We start from the raw sequence: 18,756 nt of genomic DNA, 5'->3' as shown, positions 1-18,756 counted from the left end.
TTTTTAAGATAAAGTTGAATTTGTTTTCTTATGTATTAAATTTTTCTATGCTAAATCGCCATTGTTCGATCAGTTGAACTACATAAGGATCTATTTTTGTGTTAAACAAATTAAATTTAGCAAAGAAATGTTAATTTAAACTATTTCTAGTTACATTCGCACAGTTAGTATTTAAAAATGTATAAAATCAATACTGTTTTGATGACTTCAAAACATACTAATGCGTGTAACGGAACGTGAAATCAAAGTTTACAAAACTCGTGCCTTGCGCGTCACCTTCAGTTTGACATTTGTGCCAGTTAAAAACATTTCGCACTGATTCATGTAAATAGTTATCGCGATGTCGGCGCCGTCTGAATTAAGTTTTGACGAAATACTGAAATTCATGTTAGCCCACAATGGCAAAGTGACGAACCATGAGTTAGTTAAACATTTTAAAGTGTTCTTAATGAATCCCGATATGCGAGGTGAGTAAAAACTTTCAAAATGTGTCTTGTTTACACCGTGTTCTATCTAATTCGTAAATTGTAATTGTAGATGAAGCGAGAAATACTTTCAAAAAGCACGTGAACGCTCTGGCCATTATAAAAACTCAAAATAACGAGAAATGGTTGATTCTTAAACGGAAGTACATGCCGAATAACGGTAAAGACGGTGATGATGTTAAGGAAAGTAAAGTTTCGGAAACAATTACTAATACTTCAGTCGATAATACACCAGAGCCGGTAATTACACAAGCTCCTCCATACCAACCACCTCCTCCTCTTCAATTAAATCAGGATTTCAGTATTCTAGAAAATATTATTCATGACAACAATTCAAGTGCTGTTTCAAAAAGTTCAGACACGTCACACAGTGAATCAAAAGAAAGTTTATATACTTCAAATGAAGACATTCCCCCAAAAGTTCATCCACGGAGGAAAAACATTGAGAAATTGGAGAAAAACTCCAGCATACATTCTAACAATGGAACTAGATCCTCAATCCCCAACCAAGATACACCAGAGCTAAATGACAGTATGTCTCCATCGCTATCATCATCTCGTAGTGAAAGTATGTTAGTAGACAGTGAACACAAGATATCAGTAAAGGAGAGGAAGCAAATGTTCAACCGTATGGCTTCAGAGAGTGATGTGCCGAAACATAAAATTGGATTCAACAATTTGGTAAGTCATATCTTTTAATATAGTTATTCTCATTATTATACAGGGTGTAACATGACTGAAGTCTTCCATTATTGTCTCAATGTTATTTAAAAATTTTACAATAATAATTAACTGAGGTTATATGGTACAAAAGGCCTGGTATTCAAGTTACTTAATGGAAAAATATCACAAGCTTAGTTCTACCAGCTATGTTGTATTATATAATTCTTTGAAGCAATCAAGTACAGCCCCAAAAATCCCAAAAATGAATAATTGTGGTTAAATGACACAAAAGGCCAGGTATTCAAGCTAGCTTAAGGCAAAATATCACCAGCATAAGTTTAACAGCTAAATTGCATTATAAAGTTCTTTGAAGAAATCAAACAAATCATCTAAATAACATAACTGATATATAGGTTATCATTGGCATTTATTGCCGCATGCGGATTTATCAGCGGGCTGGCGGGCGGTTCACTTTATTGCATGACTACTGCTGCATGGCGGAAGTAGCTATATGTTGGTCCTTTTCTTACCTATCCACTGCCCATCTGTATAATGCAATACCAACTGACCAAGTTGAGGTTAAAGTATCATAGGCGCCCCTGTCTCCAAATCCTAAGCTGACATTATTGAAGAGTGACAGTCCAAGCCAAGGTCATGGGATCCCTTAAGAACAGTCAATCCATAAAGCAACGATCTAGGAGCTCAGTCTTCCAATTTGGTGAATGAGTAGCATGTAATGATCCAATCCGAGGTTTTCCCTTGAGATTTGCTACCTTATATAACATCTTAGACTAGGTGCCCTTTTCACCCTAACAAATCTGCAGAATTGGCAAGTTCTTAGGCATCAGTGAGAGTCTACTCCTAATTTCTCTAATTCTATATAAGCATAAAACTAAAACTTTGACATTTCAATAAATAGATCAATTACCAGTATAGTGGTAGGTCATAGGTTTGATTCCCAGGATGCAATCTTATATAATTCACACTATGTGCATTAATTATATAGTATTGCCACTGTTCACATAAATATCCTCTGCATGCCATAAAGCCACACTGATCGACAACCCGCTTGCATGAAAATTATAGTATATTCCCCCATAGATATTTTTTGGGATAGGCAAATGCCTTGCAGTGGGTGTCTATAGGCTGAAATGACATGAAATAAACCAACAAATAAAACTCTAGATCTACATAAGCATTTCTTTCTCCTATTTGAGTTGCTGAATTTTATGTCACAAAAATGCTTGTATCAAATGTCTATTACGCATAAAGTTTTTAGAAAATAGTAGTAACACAGTGCTAGACAGTAAAATAATAAAAGAAATGTAAATAAATAAGATGAGTCTGCAGTAAAATATAATCAATGATAATTAATGTAAACTGTGATCTAGGAATGTAGATAAAGGAAGGAAGGAGATGCAAGAAAAAAGATCATGTGAAGTGTAAAATAAAAATTAAAACAGTCATTTTAGTGGCGTCTCTGCATCCACACAAGGCATGGAAGACCAGATGTACCATAATTAAGTCGTAAAAAAATCATTTCAAATGATATATATATTTGCATAAATACAATACATTTACTGCATATAGTGATAATATATAAACAAGTTGACTAATTACTACATGATATGTCAGAATGTCATCAAAACAATTACTTGCACACACAGATAAGAAGAATTATGCATTTATTGAATCATAGATTGATACATTTATTTATTTAAACATTTTAGAACTGAAATTTCCTATTTTTTATAAAATAAGCTGATATTTCAGATTCCTTTAGTAAAATTTTTAAAAACCCTTAGCAACAACCACAATATGGTTCCAAGATACCTCATGCCTGCCAAAAGACACCCACTGCAAAACTTAAGCCTCCTTCAAAGATAACCACATTTACCGATCTTGCACTGGCTTACAGTGAGACTTCCCGCAACTGTAATTATATAGTCAGAATAGTGGGAGGCTATGTATATATATATAATCTTATCAGACATAGTCTAAATAAGCAAATGACATCATTGCCAAGGATTCTTGTCATATGAATTATTTATCCATCAATTTACCTATATGTATTTTAAATTGTGTATATTGTAGTCCAGTAACATTTTGCAGAATTTTATTGAAAAATCTGATTTCGTTTATTATAAATGTGTTAGACTTTTTTTAGTCTAAACTTTGAAACAAACAGTTTTTCTATGGATATCCCCTATTTTGTTGAATTAATTGACGAAGAACTTCCGTAATTCTGTTTGAACAGTCTCGCTGCAGTCCTAGCTTGATCTATTTTAGAGAAAGCCTGTCTAAGGATATGGGTTGTGCATGATACCTCTGCTATGTACTATGAACCTCCTCCAATGGTCTACGGCTATATACAACGAGCAACATTTCTATCCCCACTAATTTTTCTTTATTGGGAAGTGGTTAGCCACAGATACAGGACTGAGGCTTGCGATCATAGGTTGCGAGTTCAATTCTCGTGATACAATCTTATATAATTCACACGTTTGTGCATTAATTATATAGGATTGCTACTGCTCACATACAAGTTTCCAAGTGATAAGCGGCAGCGTTCTTTGCGTACCATAATACCACATTTTTTTTATAATGGCTCCCGTTTTTGATTATCTCTCGTTCTCCCCATGGTAAAGCAGTGTCTATTTACACAATTAATAATTTTTACCGAATATCATGCTTTCCTTTTCGTACATCGCCTTGCTTCAATCGCCTTTTCTTCAGTATCCTAATCAAACTGTGTAATAATTATTTAGGATTGTCACTGCTCACAAGTTTCCAAGTGATGAGCGGAAGCGTTTTCTGCGTAACGTAATACCACAATGCGATCTTTAACCCGTCTGCCAAGTCAATGTTGGAGGCGTAAGCCTTACTTGAAAAGTCGATGAAGATTCACTAATATATAAGAACTCTTTGAAGAACAATACATAGATTGTAAAGGGGACTATTTAGAAAAAAAAATGTCTATAAATTATTTATAAGTAATTTTTGGGGTTCCGAAAACTTGAGTGTCACATACATATAATTACGTGCCGTCTTATAAGAATTAAAAACGTTTATTCACAACTCACCGGTACGCGGAGCTCTAATCGTACTTTAATTATTACTCTCGTCTCTCATTCCATTGTAAATTGTATTTACTTACCTAATTATTACTTTGAACGGTCGGCTAATTATAAAAATTTTCGTGAGCAGTCTGCTAGACGCACCTGCCTTGTGTTTTCACTCGTAAATGGTGTGTTAACACTGACAGCTTTTACCTACCAATGTGTCTAACGATTGCATCCATTGTATAAACACGCGTACGAAATTTGTCTATCGCTCGACATCTTAAGCAGGTGTTTGATAATGTGAAATTTTAACGAACCCACACTTGATTGTCGAATATTTATTAGCGTTATAAATATGAGTTATATAAATATCATCATATTAATGTTGGTTTTCTTTGTGTTTAAATGTTTTTAATGAAGTATTTGTAGAATATTGTTTAAATTTATTGCTCTATGACTAACCGTGAGTTTAATCGGTTAGTTATTTTGTGTCCACTACGAAGTACATTGTTTACGGGATGCTCCTACAGTAATACCCCGCTTTACGCGAGGGATACGTTCCAAAAAAATCGCGTTAACTGAAATTCGCGTATAACGAGGTTCATGATTAATCATAGTCAAAAATTATTACAAATAAATACAAATCATTTTAATCAATCACTTTAATTCTAGGAACACTTATTTTTTACGGAAAAATACATCTATTGTCTTTTGGGTAACGTTTTGTTTACGTTCTTGTAAAATACGTTCATAACACCCAACACTGTTTTTAATTGTTTGACAGATGGTCAAGACACCATAGAGAAGTTGATGACTACATTATATTTATAAGCACTCTTTCGCATAATTCGAGGCATTTGAGCGCGAAATTTGCAATTCGCGTTATAGTGAAACCGCGTATAACGGGGTCGCGTAAAGCGGGGTATTACTGTATATTGATATTCCTTTATAAAATGTATCCTGTAAAAATTGTTACGTCCAGTGTATGGCTACTAAAATCACTGATTTATTAAGGGCTCCGGAAAGTAATGTCATTTTTGTGGACATATTTTTACAAAGGTGAATATATTGTTGATGTGAGAGATGTGAATGTCTTTTTTGAAAACCCGAAATTTTGATAATGCCTGTTTCATATATATACAATAAAGTCAATCTCAATTTAAATATACAGACATTTAATTAAAACGATTACAAAAGTAAAGCAATGCTTTAGCTTAAAATTAATTCCTATAACTTGGGAACTTACTTCTAACTGAATAAAAACTTGTAATATGAATGTATACATATCAAATAGATAATTCAAGTAAATATATTGTTTCATACACACTGAAACTCTCTTGTGTTTACAGTAACCGGCGAAAAATATATAACATCGACCTTTGGAAAGAGACAATCGGCTCACTTCGGCTTTGTAGAGCGTTATCTCTGTCGCACGAAATGCGACTGACAAAACGTCACATAGGTAGTGTGGAACAGAGATAGTGTTCTACGAAGACGAAATTAGCCGATTGTCTCTTTCCAAAAGTCGATGTGAAATATTTAGGTTTAGTTTTTAGTCGCCTTCAATCCTATGCCGCTTAATGGTGGAGACCTATAAAAAGGGAAAAAGTTTTCAAGTTTTCTTATTTTACAATATACGTAATGTAATACGCATCGCTCGTGCAATTGAAGGCCGTTGAATCAGAAAGGTTCTAGAGTGGCGATCAAGAGTCGATAGACGCGGCTTGGGTATGCCCCCCCCCCACCACCACCACCACCACCACTAGGTGGATGGACGGCATAGTTAAAGTCATAGTAAGTCGCTGGACGCAGACAGCGCTGGACCATTGAGGCAATGTTTGGAAAACTCTTATGCCTTGCAGTGAACGTCCATCGGCTGAAAAAATGGCAGTGGTAGCTCAGCGGTGGACTGAAACTTGAACATAGGTCGCGGGTTCGAATTCCTAGTTGCAATCTTACATTTTAAACTTTGTGTATTAAATAGATATGATTGTAACTGTTCACAAGTTTATAAAGGACGTGCCGCATCGTCTTCTGAATACTACTATAACCAGAGCGTGGCGATTATGGTATATCCCCTATGGATATCTCAGGGGAGACATATGCCTTGCCTCTTCATACATATATATATATATATATATATATATATATATATATATATATATATATATATATATATATATATACATATATATATATATATATATATATATGTATATATATGTGTGTGTGTGTGTGTGTATGTATGATAAATGAGTTGAAGCTCTAAACTTTAAGGGTTTTAACAGTGTTATCTTTTTTTTTGGGACTGGACCGTCACTGTTGCCCAAATGGCATTTGTATATTCCGCAGGTTTGGAAGCAAAAGCGCCTAGCTTTCGACCTCTTTTGAGGTAGCGAAGGTACTGCTCTCGGGGAAGTCCCGGACCGCTACATATAACCGTATTGAGATTCCTATTAACGTTCTAATTTCGAAAAAGCGTACCAATATGGTGTTTTTTAGTGATTACCTTCATAAATATTTTCCTAATAGATTGGCAATTCATTGTCAAGCTGGATTATTGACCGAGGATGTATATACACTTTGGGGTTGTAAACATCTGTCTGTTTAGTTCAAAGATCGGCTAACGTGTGGTCAATCAGCAGGTGTTCCTTCACGTGCTCAACGATTTAAAAATGTAAATAAATTTACGTAATTAGTATTATTATTGTTAAATAAAATGTTGGCTAAATGTATTCGAATATATTATTTTATTTTATTTTTACGTCTATAAGGTACAAACGCTAAAGAGAGAGGAGATTTTTTGTTGCCAGCGAAATTACAAAAGGTGTTGCCGTACATAAATATGAGCATAACGGTCAAAAGTAAAATGAGAGGAAATCGCTTTTATACGAAGTGATATATATATATTTATGTTACCTCACTTTGCGTCGTGGTTACGTTCCAAAAAAACACGACGCAAAGTGAATTAAGATTTTCTATAGCAAACCATGTAAAGATCAAAGATAGGTTCTAGGGTTACGAAAATACTACTTTTTTAAAATAAAATTGAACAAAGTAAACATAAATAATATAACTCTGCCAATAAATAAATTGGAAACATATTTACCTCTTTTGTAACTAGGAACAACACTTAAAAATTTATATAAATTTATTATTCTCTTACCACGTAATTGAAACTGAACTCTAAAATTAGCAAAACAAAGTGAAAATAAAACTGTATTCAAATTGCGTTGTTTTTAGTTAGAAAAGGAATCCCCGAGTTTTGATGGCATGGCGCAATTAGAGACAAAAGTGTTGCCATATTTTAGAAAATTTCATAAAAAAAATTAGACTAACCTAAAACAACGCAACCTCGAAAATCTAACGACGCACAGTGAAAATTAGTATTAATTAAGCAGCGACGCAAATTCGAAATAAAATGCAAAACGAAACGACGCAAAGCGAGGTATTGGTGTATACATATGTTTGTTAGTAAAAGGCTTCATAGCCACTAGATATCTAATGAATCTTCCTTGAATATTTCAATATAACCTATGTATATATATGTTACATGTTTCGTGTGTGTTTTTATATCATTTGTGTCCGACGTCGTCGACGTATTTTATTATGATTATAGAGGCAATTATAAAATATAAAGCTTTAAAGGTGTGAATGTATAGCTCATTTGGCAGCAAAAAGGTTTAGCGGTTTTACACCTATTTCATAATACCCTGTATATCACTATGAAAAACGTAATATTATTTTTTTTTTGCAATCCGACTGGCCAGTAACAACTGGTACTACAGTTACAGATAATAAACTATAATTATTTTAAATATGAAGTAATACGGATGTTGTAAACGTTTTTAATCTGTGATAAAAAAATTATAATACTGTGATACCGACTTAAGTTAAAACAATACAAAATAAGAATATAATATAATGTGAAATTAAAGTAAATAAATTATTTAATCGAAACTGTATAGTAGCGTTCCTGGAGGAACGGTGAATGATATGAGGCAAGGTATGAAAGGTGATGAATTAGATAGGAATGGAAAATAATGTGACTTATAAAAGAATAATGAGTGAGAGATATTAAGAACATGAGAAAGAGTGAGAGTGAGAAATTAATAAAAGGTATTTGAATAAATGATTAAGCAAAACTGTCCAAGTGAAGCTAAGACCCGTCTTAGGTTACTTAGTTTAGATTTTTGATGGTTTTGTAAAATTGATTCACTTGGTTTAGATTTTTTATTCTTAATATGTTCTTAATATGTACAACGGGTTGTACATATTAAGAATAAAAAAATAGTTTTACTTACAATATTATCATTACGTCATTATTTATAATACATATATATATATATATATATATATATAAAGCTATATAAAGTGATCACTCTAAAATATAGTATGTTAATTGATTTTTTTTGTATAGCAATCTGACAGACGAATATAACTTATGTTAGTATAGAGTATGCAACGACATATAGTAAAAAATAATTAATTTTAATATAACGCTTATATAAGCAGTGGTAGCTTAGCGGTAGAGGTCTGTGTATTGCGATCGTAGGTCGCGGGTTCAATTTCTAACATATCTAATATATAAAATTCACGTGTCACGGTGTTCGAACTTGAACTCCTCCGAAACGGCTTGACCGATTTTTACCAAATTTTACATGCGTATTCAGTATGTCTGAGAATCGGCTACTATCTATTTTCCATACCCCTAAGTGATAAGGGTGGTCCACCCCTAAATTTTATTATTAATTTTTTAGACAATTTTTTTGGTTTTTATTTTATTATGATACAGCATACAAAAATACATACAAACCTAAATTTTCACCCCTCTACGATCAACCCTTATCTTACATTTGTTAATTAAAAACTTTAATTTTTTTTTGCAAAACAACGTTTGCGGGATCAGCTAGTAATCTTATATAATTCACATTTTGTGCACTAATTATATAGGTTTACTACTGCTCACAAACAAGTTTACTGTCACATTGCGAAGTGATTACGGTATATTCATCTGTAGATATCTATGGGGGAAGGCATGTGCTTTGCAGTGGGCTTCTATGTAGTAAAATGACGTATTTAAACACGTAATTATAATTTTAAAAATGCTTTTACTTACGATTCTATTATTACGTTATTTATGAAGGATATATATATTCAACCGTTTGCAGCTTTTACACACACCCTGTATAACCTCCTCAGTCCAAACGTCGCCATAAGGCGACATACAACGCCATCGAGGAAAGGTAGGTAAAAGCCTTGTATTTTGAAGCAGCGGCAGTACGTTGTAGTAGTTTCTTGCTCCTCGATATATGCCGCTACCGCTCATTTATAAGTTTTGTCATAAAATTGCACCGCTAATTTTATGCAAGTGATTGAAAATCAGTGCGCGAAAAAAATTCATAATTGGCGATTCCGGCCAAGGTAAGTGCAAACTGTGTACATTATTTTATGTTTCATATTGAAATCAAAGTAGTTATCATATTTCTCAATAGTTAGACTAACTATTGCGCGAAAAAAAACAAACGAACTTGTTCATTCCTGTCACACGCACACATAGAAACGTGTATGTCGCCTTTTGGAGACTCTGGGTTTTAACCTGTAAAAAAGTACATTTTTGCCATATAATTTCGTACCTCCTTTTTTCCCCCTAATTTAGATATTTTGGTTATATTTCCACGAAATTTTTATTTATTTGGATCTTAGATAATATACTTTTTCCAGATAAGGAACTGGAGGATGCCCTATACGACGTAATCACTGGGGAGGACTCTGATTTAGACTATGATTTTGGTGATGAGGATATCGCGGATGATCCGGCCTATGTTCCCGAAATTACTGAAAAAGATGACGAGGAAGATGAAGAAGAAAATGAGGAAGAGGATAACAGCCTTTCTACAATGGTTCGCTCTCATCAGTCGACATCGAGTCATGTCCCTTCCACACCAAGTACTTCCGAAAGACGTGTATTTTGGAAGTCATCAGATAATTTCGATCCATTGCCACCAGCCCCACGATTCGAATAACCGAACACTGTGGCAATCAATTTGCCTCCTCACGACTATGTGGCAAAGTATTTAACGAGCGACATTTACGAACAAATTGCATTTCATAGTAACCAAACGTACCTTAGTAAGACGGGCACTAATTTGAACACATCTGATAAAGAAATCAGAACATTCTTTGGTGTAACTATCATGATGTCATACCTTCGATTTCCTAGGATCAGGATGTATTGGGATCAGAAGTCCAGAATTCCAGCAATTGCAGACAGAATAACTAGAGATCGGTACTTCAAACTGAGGGCCTCATTGAAACTTCTAAATGATTCCGAAATTCCGGAGGAAATAAAAAGTAGCACCAAGTTCTGGAAGGTCCAGCCCTTGATTTCTTGTGTTCGCAATGGGTGTCTTCTGAATTCCCCGTCGGCAGATGTTTGCATTGACGAGCAGATGATACCTTTTTATGGGAAACATCAGGCAAGGCAGATGATAAAAGGAAAACCCAATCCAGTGGGGTTGAAAAATTTTGTCTTAGCCTGTCCTAAAGGATTGCCACTTGATTTTTTTCTTTACGAAGGTAAAGGTGACAGCGTAATTGAAGATGATAGATTCCAATCTTTAGATATTGGTGGTAAAGTAATAATGCGCCTGTCCGCCCGATTACCTCCAGGTTGTTCCATTTTTATGGGAGATTTCGGGGAGAAACTGCTATAAAAACTACCACGAATGAAAGTAACGATTCTTTGTCCCAACCAATAACATTGTTTTTTATTTCAGTTGCTTACAGTAATTACTTTTTGAATAAAAGATTTCGGAAAATATATGGAGTTTTTTCAACTTTTTAAAGCATTGAGACCTGATGTCGCCGTATGGCGACATATTGGAAGAGCATTTTCCGCATAATTTTTATTTTCCTTGGGTCTTAACAAACCTAGAAATATATATATTGTCCATGGTTACCACTTTTTACAAAAAATACGAACAAAAATATACTCGGGACTGAGGAGGATAAATTGTCACCGACTGAGTAAACATACAGAAACAGTTGCGTTATATATAAATGTTTATTTATTTATTTAATATTCTTTATTGTACACGATAAGATACATAATATACAGATACAATAATATGCAGAAAAGTACTTATCACACAAGGCAATCTCTTACAGACAACCATAGGAAGGAAAAGATAATAGTAATTATAAAGGGTAGTTCATGTGTACAAAAAAAATACATATTTTATTTTATATTATGTTTATTATATAAATAGAGCATTGATCGATGTTGTATTAGTTGAATAAAGCTATGAATTCACTTATAAGATATAATAAAATCGGTTTGAATATTAAAGCTTATTGCCGTGGCCCGGGAGGTTTCCCTTCCACACCTGGCTCGGCTAATTGAATTGTAAAACACTCTTGACCCTTTGGCGGTCAGAGCTTCGATCTGATTATTATCGATAATCATTTTTCTTGATCTAGCCGGGATACGGAGACGGAAAGGGAAATTGCTAATACGCTCATAAAACATCTTATATACGTAATAAATGGAATGCCTGTCGCCGTTTCAAAATCCAATGATGCTTCTTTAAAACCATTATCGCACCGTGTACACAACACCGAATATTACACCCAATGGTGACATTAAAAAAAAATAATAATAAAACCGAAGAGGGATGTTCATTGCCGTTGCAAAAATTTCATAAAAATAATTTCGCACGCAAACGGGACTTTCCCGAGGGTTGAACAACGCCATCTAATGACAAATATTAGGCCGAAATGCTACGCCTACATACACCTAATGGATTTTACAAACGCTCCGTACTCGACATTCATTAATACCCATGAATGATATTTAAACTGGATCTATCTAAATTAGAACCTATCTTTCATTTATGAATTTTCTTTTATGAATTTAAAAAATTATTTCAAGCCAATAAGATGTCTAGGGAACTAGGTAGACCGCTAACATAGTTAAGACTGCAAGAAGTCGTTATCTAGATACGGGCAACGCAAGACGGGTAAGATAGCCACTGTTGTCAAGTTTTTAGAGGATGAGCAGCTGCATCCTCTGCGTGTCATATTACCACACTGACCGCCAAACCGCTTGTCAAGCGTATCGAATATATATATATATATATATATATATATATATATGTATATATATTGTATAGAGTTGAACAACAGCTAATTCCAATATTGCAAGATATTCCAGATTCGATTTCATTCATGTATCATATATATCAGCCTTTGCACGGAAAAGTCAGTTTTACGACTTCCATAAAACCAAATGTTGACAAAAGTTTCGCTATGATATTATTAAAGTACTTCGCATTTTAACGTTTTTATACATACATACCTATATGTATATATAGCCGAATTAATTCAAGCTTAAAGCTTAAGTTTTAATGTTACATTACGTTTTAGTTGAGACATATGCCTTTCTGTGGGCGTTCATCAGCTGAAAAGAAGGAGTCAAGGTCAAAGGTGATGCACATAGAAGTAAAATAGGTAATGCAGTGAGTGTCTTTCGACTGGCATGATGATAATAAGGTCTTAGAGAAAACGCATTTTAATGAAAGAAGTGTTTTAACTATATCGAAGCGTTTGCGGACGTGATATAGGATTGACGGTGTAGTGAAACGGTCTCGTATGAGCGGGGAAAGTAATAAATTATAAGTAACCTATCCGTCTCACAACTAATACGCCACATTGCCACCCGTCTCCAACAATCCTGAAGCATAAATCAACACTGAAATAGATCGTCGACGCTCGCATCCGCCCGTCATTCTGTGTGCGCATGAAAAAAATTAATTTACAAAGATTTTATGAAGTGTATCCCACTTCCAAGGCGCAATAAAAAGGAATGCTTTGTCATCTAACGGTTTTAAACGTTCATAATTTCGTTTCCTTTGATTAATATGTCAAGCTCTCTCCGCGCTATGCTTTACGTTCAAACTGGAATATCTATATGAAATATTTGCCTATATATTTTTTTAATCATAGATTTATATCTATACTAGGTTGATCGTAGAGGGGTGAAAATTTATGGTTGTATGTATTTTTGTATGTTGTATCATAAAAAATAAAAACAAAAAAATTCGTAAAAAAAAAAATAAAAAAAAATTTTAAGGGTGAACAACCCTTATCACTTAAGGGTATGAAAAATAGATAGTAGCCGATTCTCAGACCTACTAAATACGCATATAAAATTTGGTAAAAATCGGTCAAGCCGTTTCAGAGGAGTTCAAGTTCGAACACCGTGACACGAGAATTTTATATATTAGATTTTATATTTATTAAGAAGTGTTTTTACTCTATGATCAAAAAGTAAAGTTAAACCACTTCGGCAGATTTTTTCTCACAAACATAGATATATAAGATTTAGGTTCTAAGATGAGTATTTTAAATGGAATTTGTGTTAAATGATTAAATGTGTTTCAAATGTGACCCTCAAGTCGCTATTCTCAAGTGATATTTGAAACTATATGGATTCAGCTGCTTTTGATTCTATAAGCTTCATCTTATCATTTAAAACACCAGGGCATTATGAAGGCAGGTCAATTTTAAATACAATAATGCGATCGCCGAGTACATATATACCGTAAACTATAATCGCCGCCTTCCGAACGCGGCGATTATAGTATATGCTCCTATAGATATCTTTAGGGAAGGTGTATGTATATTCATGTATGTGTGTATATGTAAAAAGTCTTATATAATTCACACTTTAAACACTATTTATAGTATATCACTTCAGAAATATCTTTAGGTAAGGCCCTTACTTTGCAGGGGGGTATCTATGGGCTGAAACGTAAAACATGTTTGATTTAATTTTTTGGCTTAAAAGTTGGAACATAATTTAGCGTTGAATGAATGAATCTAGATATTGCTAGAGATTAAACACGGGGTTATATCATACATACAGAGCACGGGGCACTGTCCCGTGCGGGTCAATAGCGCCATCATTATTCATGGCGCAGACCGTATTGTATTCGCCCTCGTGATCGTTCGCCGATTGTCCCTGACGTCCAACGTCGTGTTCTGACCTCACGTGAGGCGTATGCGACGCTCGTGAAATCCGTAGCTCGTGTTACTGGCACCTAATTATTCCTTTGGTTTTTGTATGACATCGTTTTACTTATTAGAAGCTATAAACGTATCATTATTTCTGGGAGGTATACACGAGTGACGATGTAGTTGGAATAACATAAATGACTCCTTTAGTCTTTTGTAAACAGGCGACGTAATTAAGATAGTCGCTAGATTCTGGCAGCGTAAGAACAATCACCATGGCGATCTTTGAGGGTAGCCTATATGCCTTGCTGTGGGCGTCCATCAGCTGAAGAAGTCTGTGAAAACAGTCGTCTATATGGAGAAATTTTTCGAACTTTGACAAAGATATTTATGTCAGTCGTAAAACGTACAATGCTGAACATAAGCTTCCTCCGTAAATTAACCATAGGACAGTTTAGAAGCGGCATCAGGCGTATTTGGACAACTTTACGTAGATTTACAATAGGACAGTTTAGAAGCGGCATCAGGCGTATTTGGACAACTTTACGTAGATTTACAATAGGACAGTTTAGAAGCGGCATCAGGCGTATTTGGACAACTTTACGTAGATTTACAATAGGACAGTTTAGAAGCGGCATCAGGCGTATTTGGACAACTTTACGTAGATTTACAATAGGACAGTTTAGAAGCGGCATCAGGCGTATTTGGACAACTTTACGTAGATTTACAATAGGACAGTTTAGAAGCGGCATCAGGCGTATTTGGACAACTTTACGTAGATTTACAATAGGACAGTTTAGAAGCGGCATCAGGCGTATTTGGACAACTTTACGTAGATTTACAATAGGACAGTTTAGAAGCGGCATCAGGCGTATTTGGACAACTTTACGTAGATTTACAATAGGACAGTTTAGAAGCGGCATCAGGCGTATTTGGACAACTTTACGTAGATTTACAATAGGACAGTTTAGAAGCGGCATCAGGCGTATTTGGACAACTTTACGTAGATTTACAATAGGACAGTTTAGAAGCGGCATCAGGCGTATTTGGACAACTTTACGTAGATTTACAATAGGACAGTTTAGAAGCGGCATCAGGCGTATTTGGACAACTTTACGTAGATTTACAATAGGACAGTTTAGAAGGAGTATTTGAACAACTTTATCAAGTTCGTCCACTATAGGTAGGCCTTTGGTTATTAGACGTCCAACGCTGCCCTTCCTGATCTGTTGTGTTTACTCTAGTTTAAGAACCAGCGGTCATGTGTTTTGTGAGCTATGTGATCTGTATACTGCCATTTCAACCTACCAGTTCAAAATTTGTTTGGACAACTGTTATGGTAGAGTACTGCAACGAATATATGATTTTTGTACATTATACTGTAAACAAGTGTTACATAGCGTTGACTGCCCTTAGCTTGGACTTCTTTACGCACGAAGCCATATGAGAAGTCATCAACAATAACAATACCGTTATGGGTGGGCTGTATTGAATTGGAGCAGTGTTCGAATGGAGGCAACGTGTTACGTTAATATAGGCGATACGAGAGATAAGCACGGTTCGCAGACTACCGGCCGGCTCATTGTTCCTCGCCAGAATCACGAGTACATCTGCAAGACGCAATTAACGACCCTTGTCATGCAATAGGAGCGAATGAATTAGCCGTATGATAAAAAGCGAAAAAGCGCTTAATACGCTCCGTGGGGTAAGACAATTGAAAAACCCTATCGATGCTTGCATCGGATTTTTTTGCTGCATGCTATACAATGGTAAGGCAATTGAATTAATACGTACAAATCGGGTTACGTAGTTATCCCTACACAGGATGGTTTTTTACAGGTCTGAAAGCTCTCTTCTTGTAATATTAAATTTTGAAAAGAGGAGCTTTGGCTACCTCATTTGTAAGCAAAACACAATCACTATATAAGGTTTCACGATGAAATATGTCATATTAATATATTTTCTCCATTGGAATACAACACTCAAAAAACTTCTGAAACCAAAGTATAGATATAGTAAATAATAATTAATTTTTATGTGCAGTAATCCGAATTTTGTAAACATTTTTTCTTACTATATTATGATTATATTGTTAGTTCTTAAACCATTGATTTTGTAAATTAATAATGAAGCCTTTACTCCTATAACAAAACAATCTATATAGCAGTCTTAAAAAAGTTGACAAATTCTTTACGAGTATGGGTATAGTCGAGGTATGTCAGTATTTTGTTTTATTGTTATAAACCTAAAACTATATGTATATTATTAAATCAATGTTATTGTAGTTTGTAGTAGCAACATTATCGTCAGCGGCACATCGAAAAGGGGAATTCCACAGAAAGACTGTTTTTATTTAAATCGGTATAAATATGGGCGAAGCTCGAATAAATACACACGCTTCTTTGGACTTCATGCTGTTATGACCTCTAACCATTACGTTATCGTCAGCGGTGTATCGAAAAGAGGAATTCCACAGAAATACTGTTTTATTTAAATCGGTATAAATATGGGCGAAGCTCTAATGAATACACACACTTCTTTGGACTTCGTGCTGTTATGATCTCTAACAATGGTTAGAGACGTAATGACGTTATCGTCAGTGGTGTATCGATAAGGGGAATTCCACAGAAATACTGTTTTATTTAAATCGATATAAATATGGGCGAAACTCGAATAAATACACACGCTTCTTTGGACTTGTTGTTATGACCTCCAAGACCTACCAGCCCTAGGAACAATCCTACATTATACCGATGTATATAAAGAATTATATTTCTGTGGAATTCCCCTTTTCGATTCACCGCTGACGATGACGTAATGTATCTCATACAGTGGCATTCAAGAGTTTCTAGTTGATCGAAATGTACGGAACTTGGTTTGTTGACTCATTTACATGTTAAAGATTATAATGTACACATAAAAATCGTTATATTTTATTAAAAATTGCTATTGTTGAGTTTCTAGAAGGCTTTTATTTACAAATCAGCGTTCTCAGCCTGTGGTAGCTTAGTGCTTACTGTTAAAGTAATCGACGATTCAAAAGCTCATGTAAATGCCGACTTGAATAAAGTTATTTTGAATTTTTATACTTACTTTTGTTTAATTTCGAGAGTTTATAACGTTTGAATTTTACGTGTTAATGTTGAACTGAAAATAGAATACGAACGTATGAATTCTACTTTACTATCTACCAATTAAAACATAAGGAAAACTACCGTGTAATAATATAGTAAATTTATATATAATATAAGTTAATGGAACGTTCTAGACGGATCGAAACGGTATTAAAATATTAACCATCCATGTTATCATATGCAAATTATATCGGAACGAATAATCTTAATTTTTTATAGCCGTTATTAATATAACTGCTATTTATCGCGTCCTCACTGTTAATTTAAACGATTTTTATAAATTCTCATGCTTATTTACTGTTGTGCGCGTAGAAATTTCGAGAATTAAAAAAAAACGAATAACTTTGATAATGTTAATCGATTATACCTGTCTCCTTTCGTTATCTTGTTCCGGTCGGATCGATATCTCATTTATTTTATTATACAAGAAATTAATTAGTTATTTATCGTTATAATTATCAATCATGTATGAGCGTATTTTGAATTTCGAGCCAACTTAAAATACTTACATAATACTTGGGTTATATCTCTATTATACAGGGTGATTGGATATAGATGTAAAGGCTTATAGTTAATTAATATATTCCTATAATTATGTTTTGTTTGCCTGCAAAAACATCCGAAATGAATTTAAAAAATCAGCGATAGACACGTTGTAATAAAAAAAATAAAAATAAGCTGTATACTCTTAGTTTACGTCTTAAAAAATTAAATAAATCATTTATGGAACAAGGTATATTACGGGTGTATATATTAGGGGTGCCGGAAAGTAATGTCGTTTCTGTTGACATATTTTATTGGAAAACAGATTGATTTGTTACCGCTCCGGCATTGATTCTGTATACTAGATGGCAAAAGGTGGTTGATAACGAAGGTGTATATATTGTTGATTAGAAATAAAAACTTGTTAAAAATGTAGTCGTGTGAATTTAACTTAAGAAAGCGACATTTTTCAGTCCCCCTAATACAATAAAATTCCACAATCAATCCAAATCTGCCATTGGTGAGATTTAAAACCAATTTTAAAAATATTTTCTATCCAAGAATACTGTACTGATGTTATTGTGTGGTATTAAATGTTGTTGATGCTCAATCAGGAAGCTAATTATTGTCGCGAACCCTTTATAAAACTATATTTGTAAAGAGCAACTGTTGAGTCTCTCGCCGGCTCTCAGCAGAACTGCCTTCCGAGCTGGTGGTAGCTTCCTGTAGGAACAACAATGTCGAAATTTTATGTTAATCGACAATTAGAAAATGCTTGTATTGACTATTCGAATAAAGGTTGATATCGAATAATGATTTTTACACACCCGTACAGGCTGTATAGATATAACCATCCTGTATAAAATGACCACTGTGAAACTCCATTGGAATGCAATATGTCAGTCATTTCTG

General features: G+C 34.3%; 1 protein-coding gene across 1 annotated transcript in view; it reads left to right on the top strand.

Moving 5' to 3' along the window:
- Positions 1 to 307: 307 nt before the first annotated feature.
- The window catches only part of sowah (sosondowah), a 106,844-nt gene continuing 88,395 nt past the window's right edge, over positions 308 to 18,756 (top strand). The window contains exons 1-2 of the mRNA XM_068766812.1: positions 308 to 467; positions 538 to 1,166. Coding sequence (XP_068622913.1) covers positions 341 to 467; positions 538 to 1,166 — 756 coding nt within the window. The 5' untranslated portion in view covers positions 308 to 340. The remainder of the gene's footprint in view (positions 468 to 537; positions 1,167 to 18,756) is intronic.

This window comes from Battus philenor, unplaced genomic scaffold (assembly GCF_028537555.1).
Source record: "Battus philenor isolate CCGP_79_NKW_IND1 unplaced genomic scaffold, ilBatPhil1.0.hap1 SCAF_1, whole genome shotgun sequence".
NCBI lineage: Eukaryota > Metazoa > Arthropoda > Insecta > Lepidoptera > Papilionidae > Battus > Battus philenor.
Note: the sequence above shows the minus strand (reverse complement) of the source record. Positions and strands in the feature narration are given on the sequence as shown.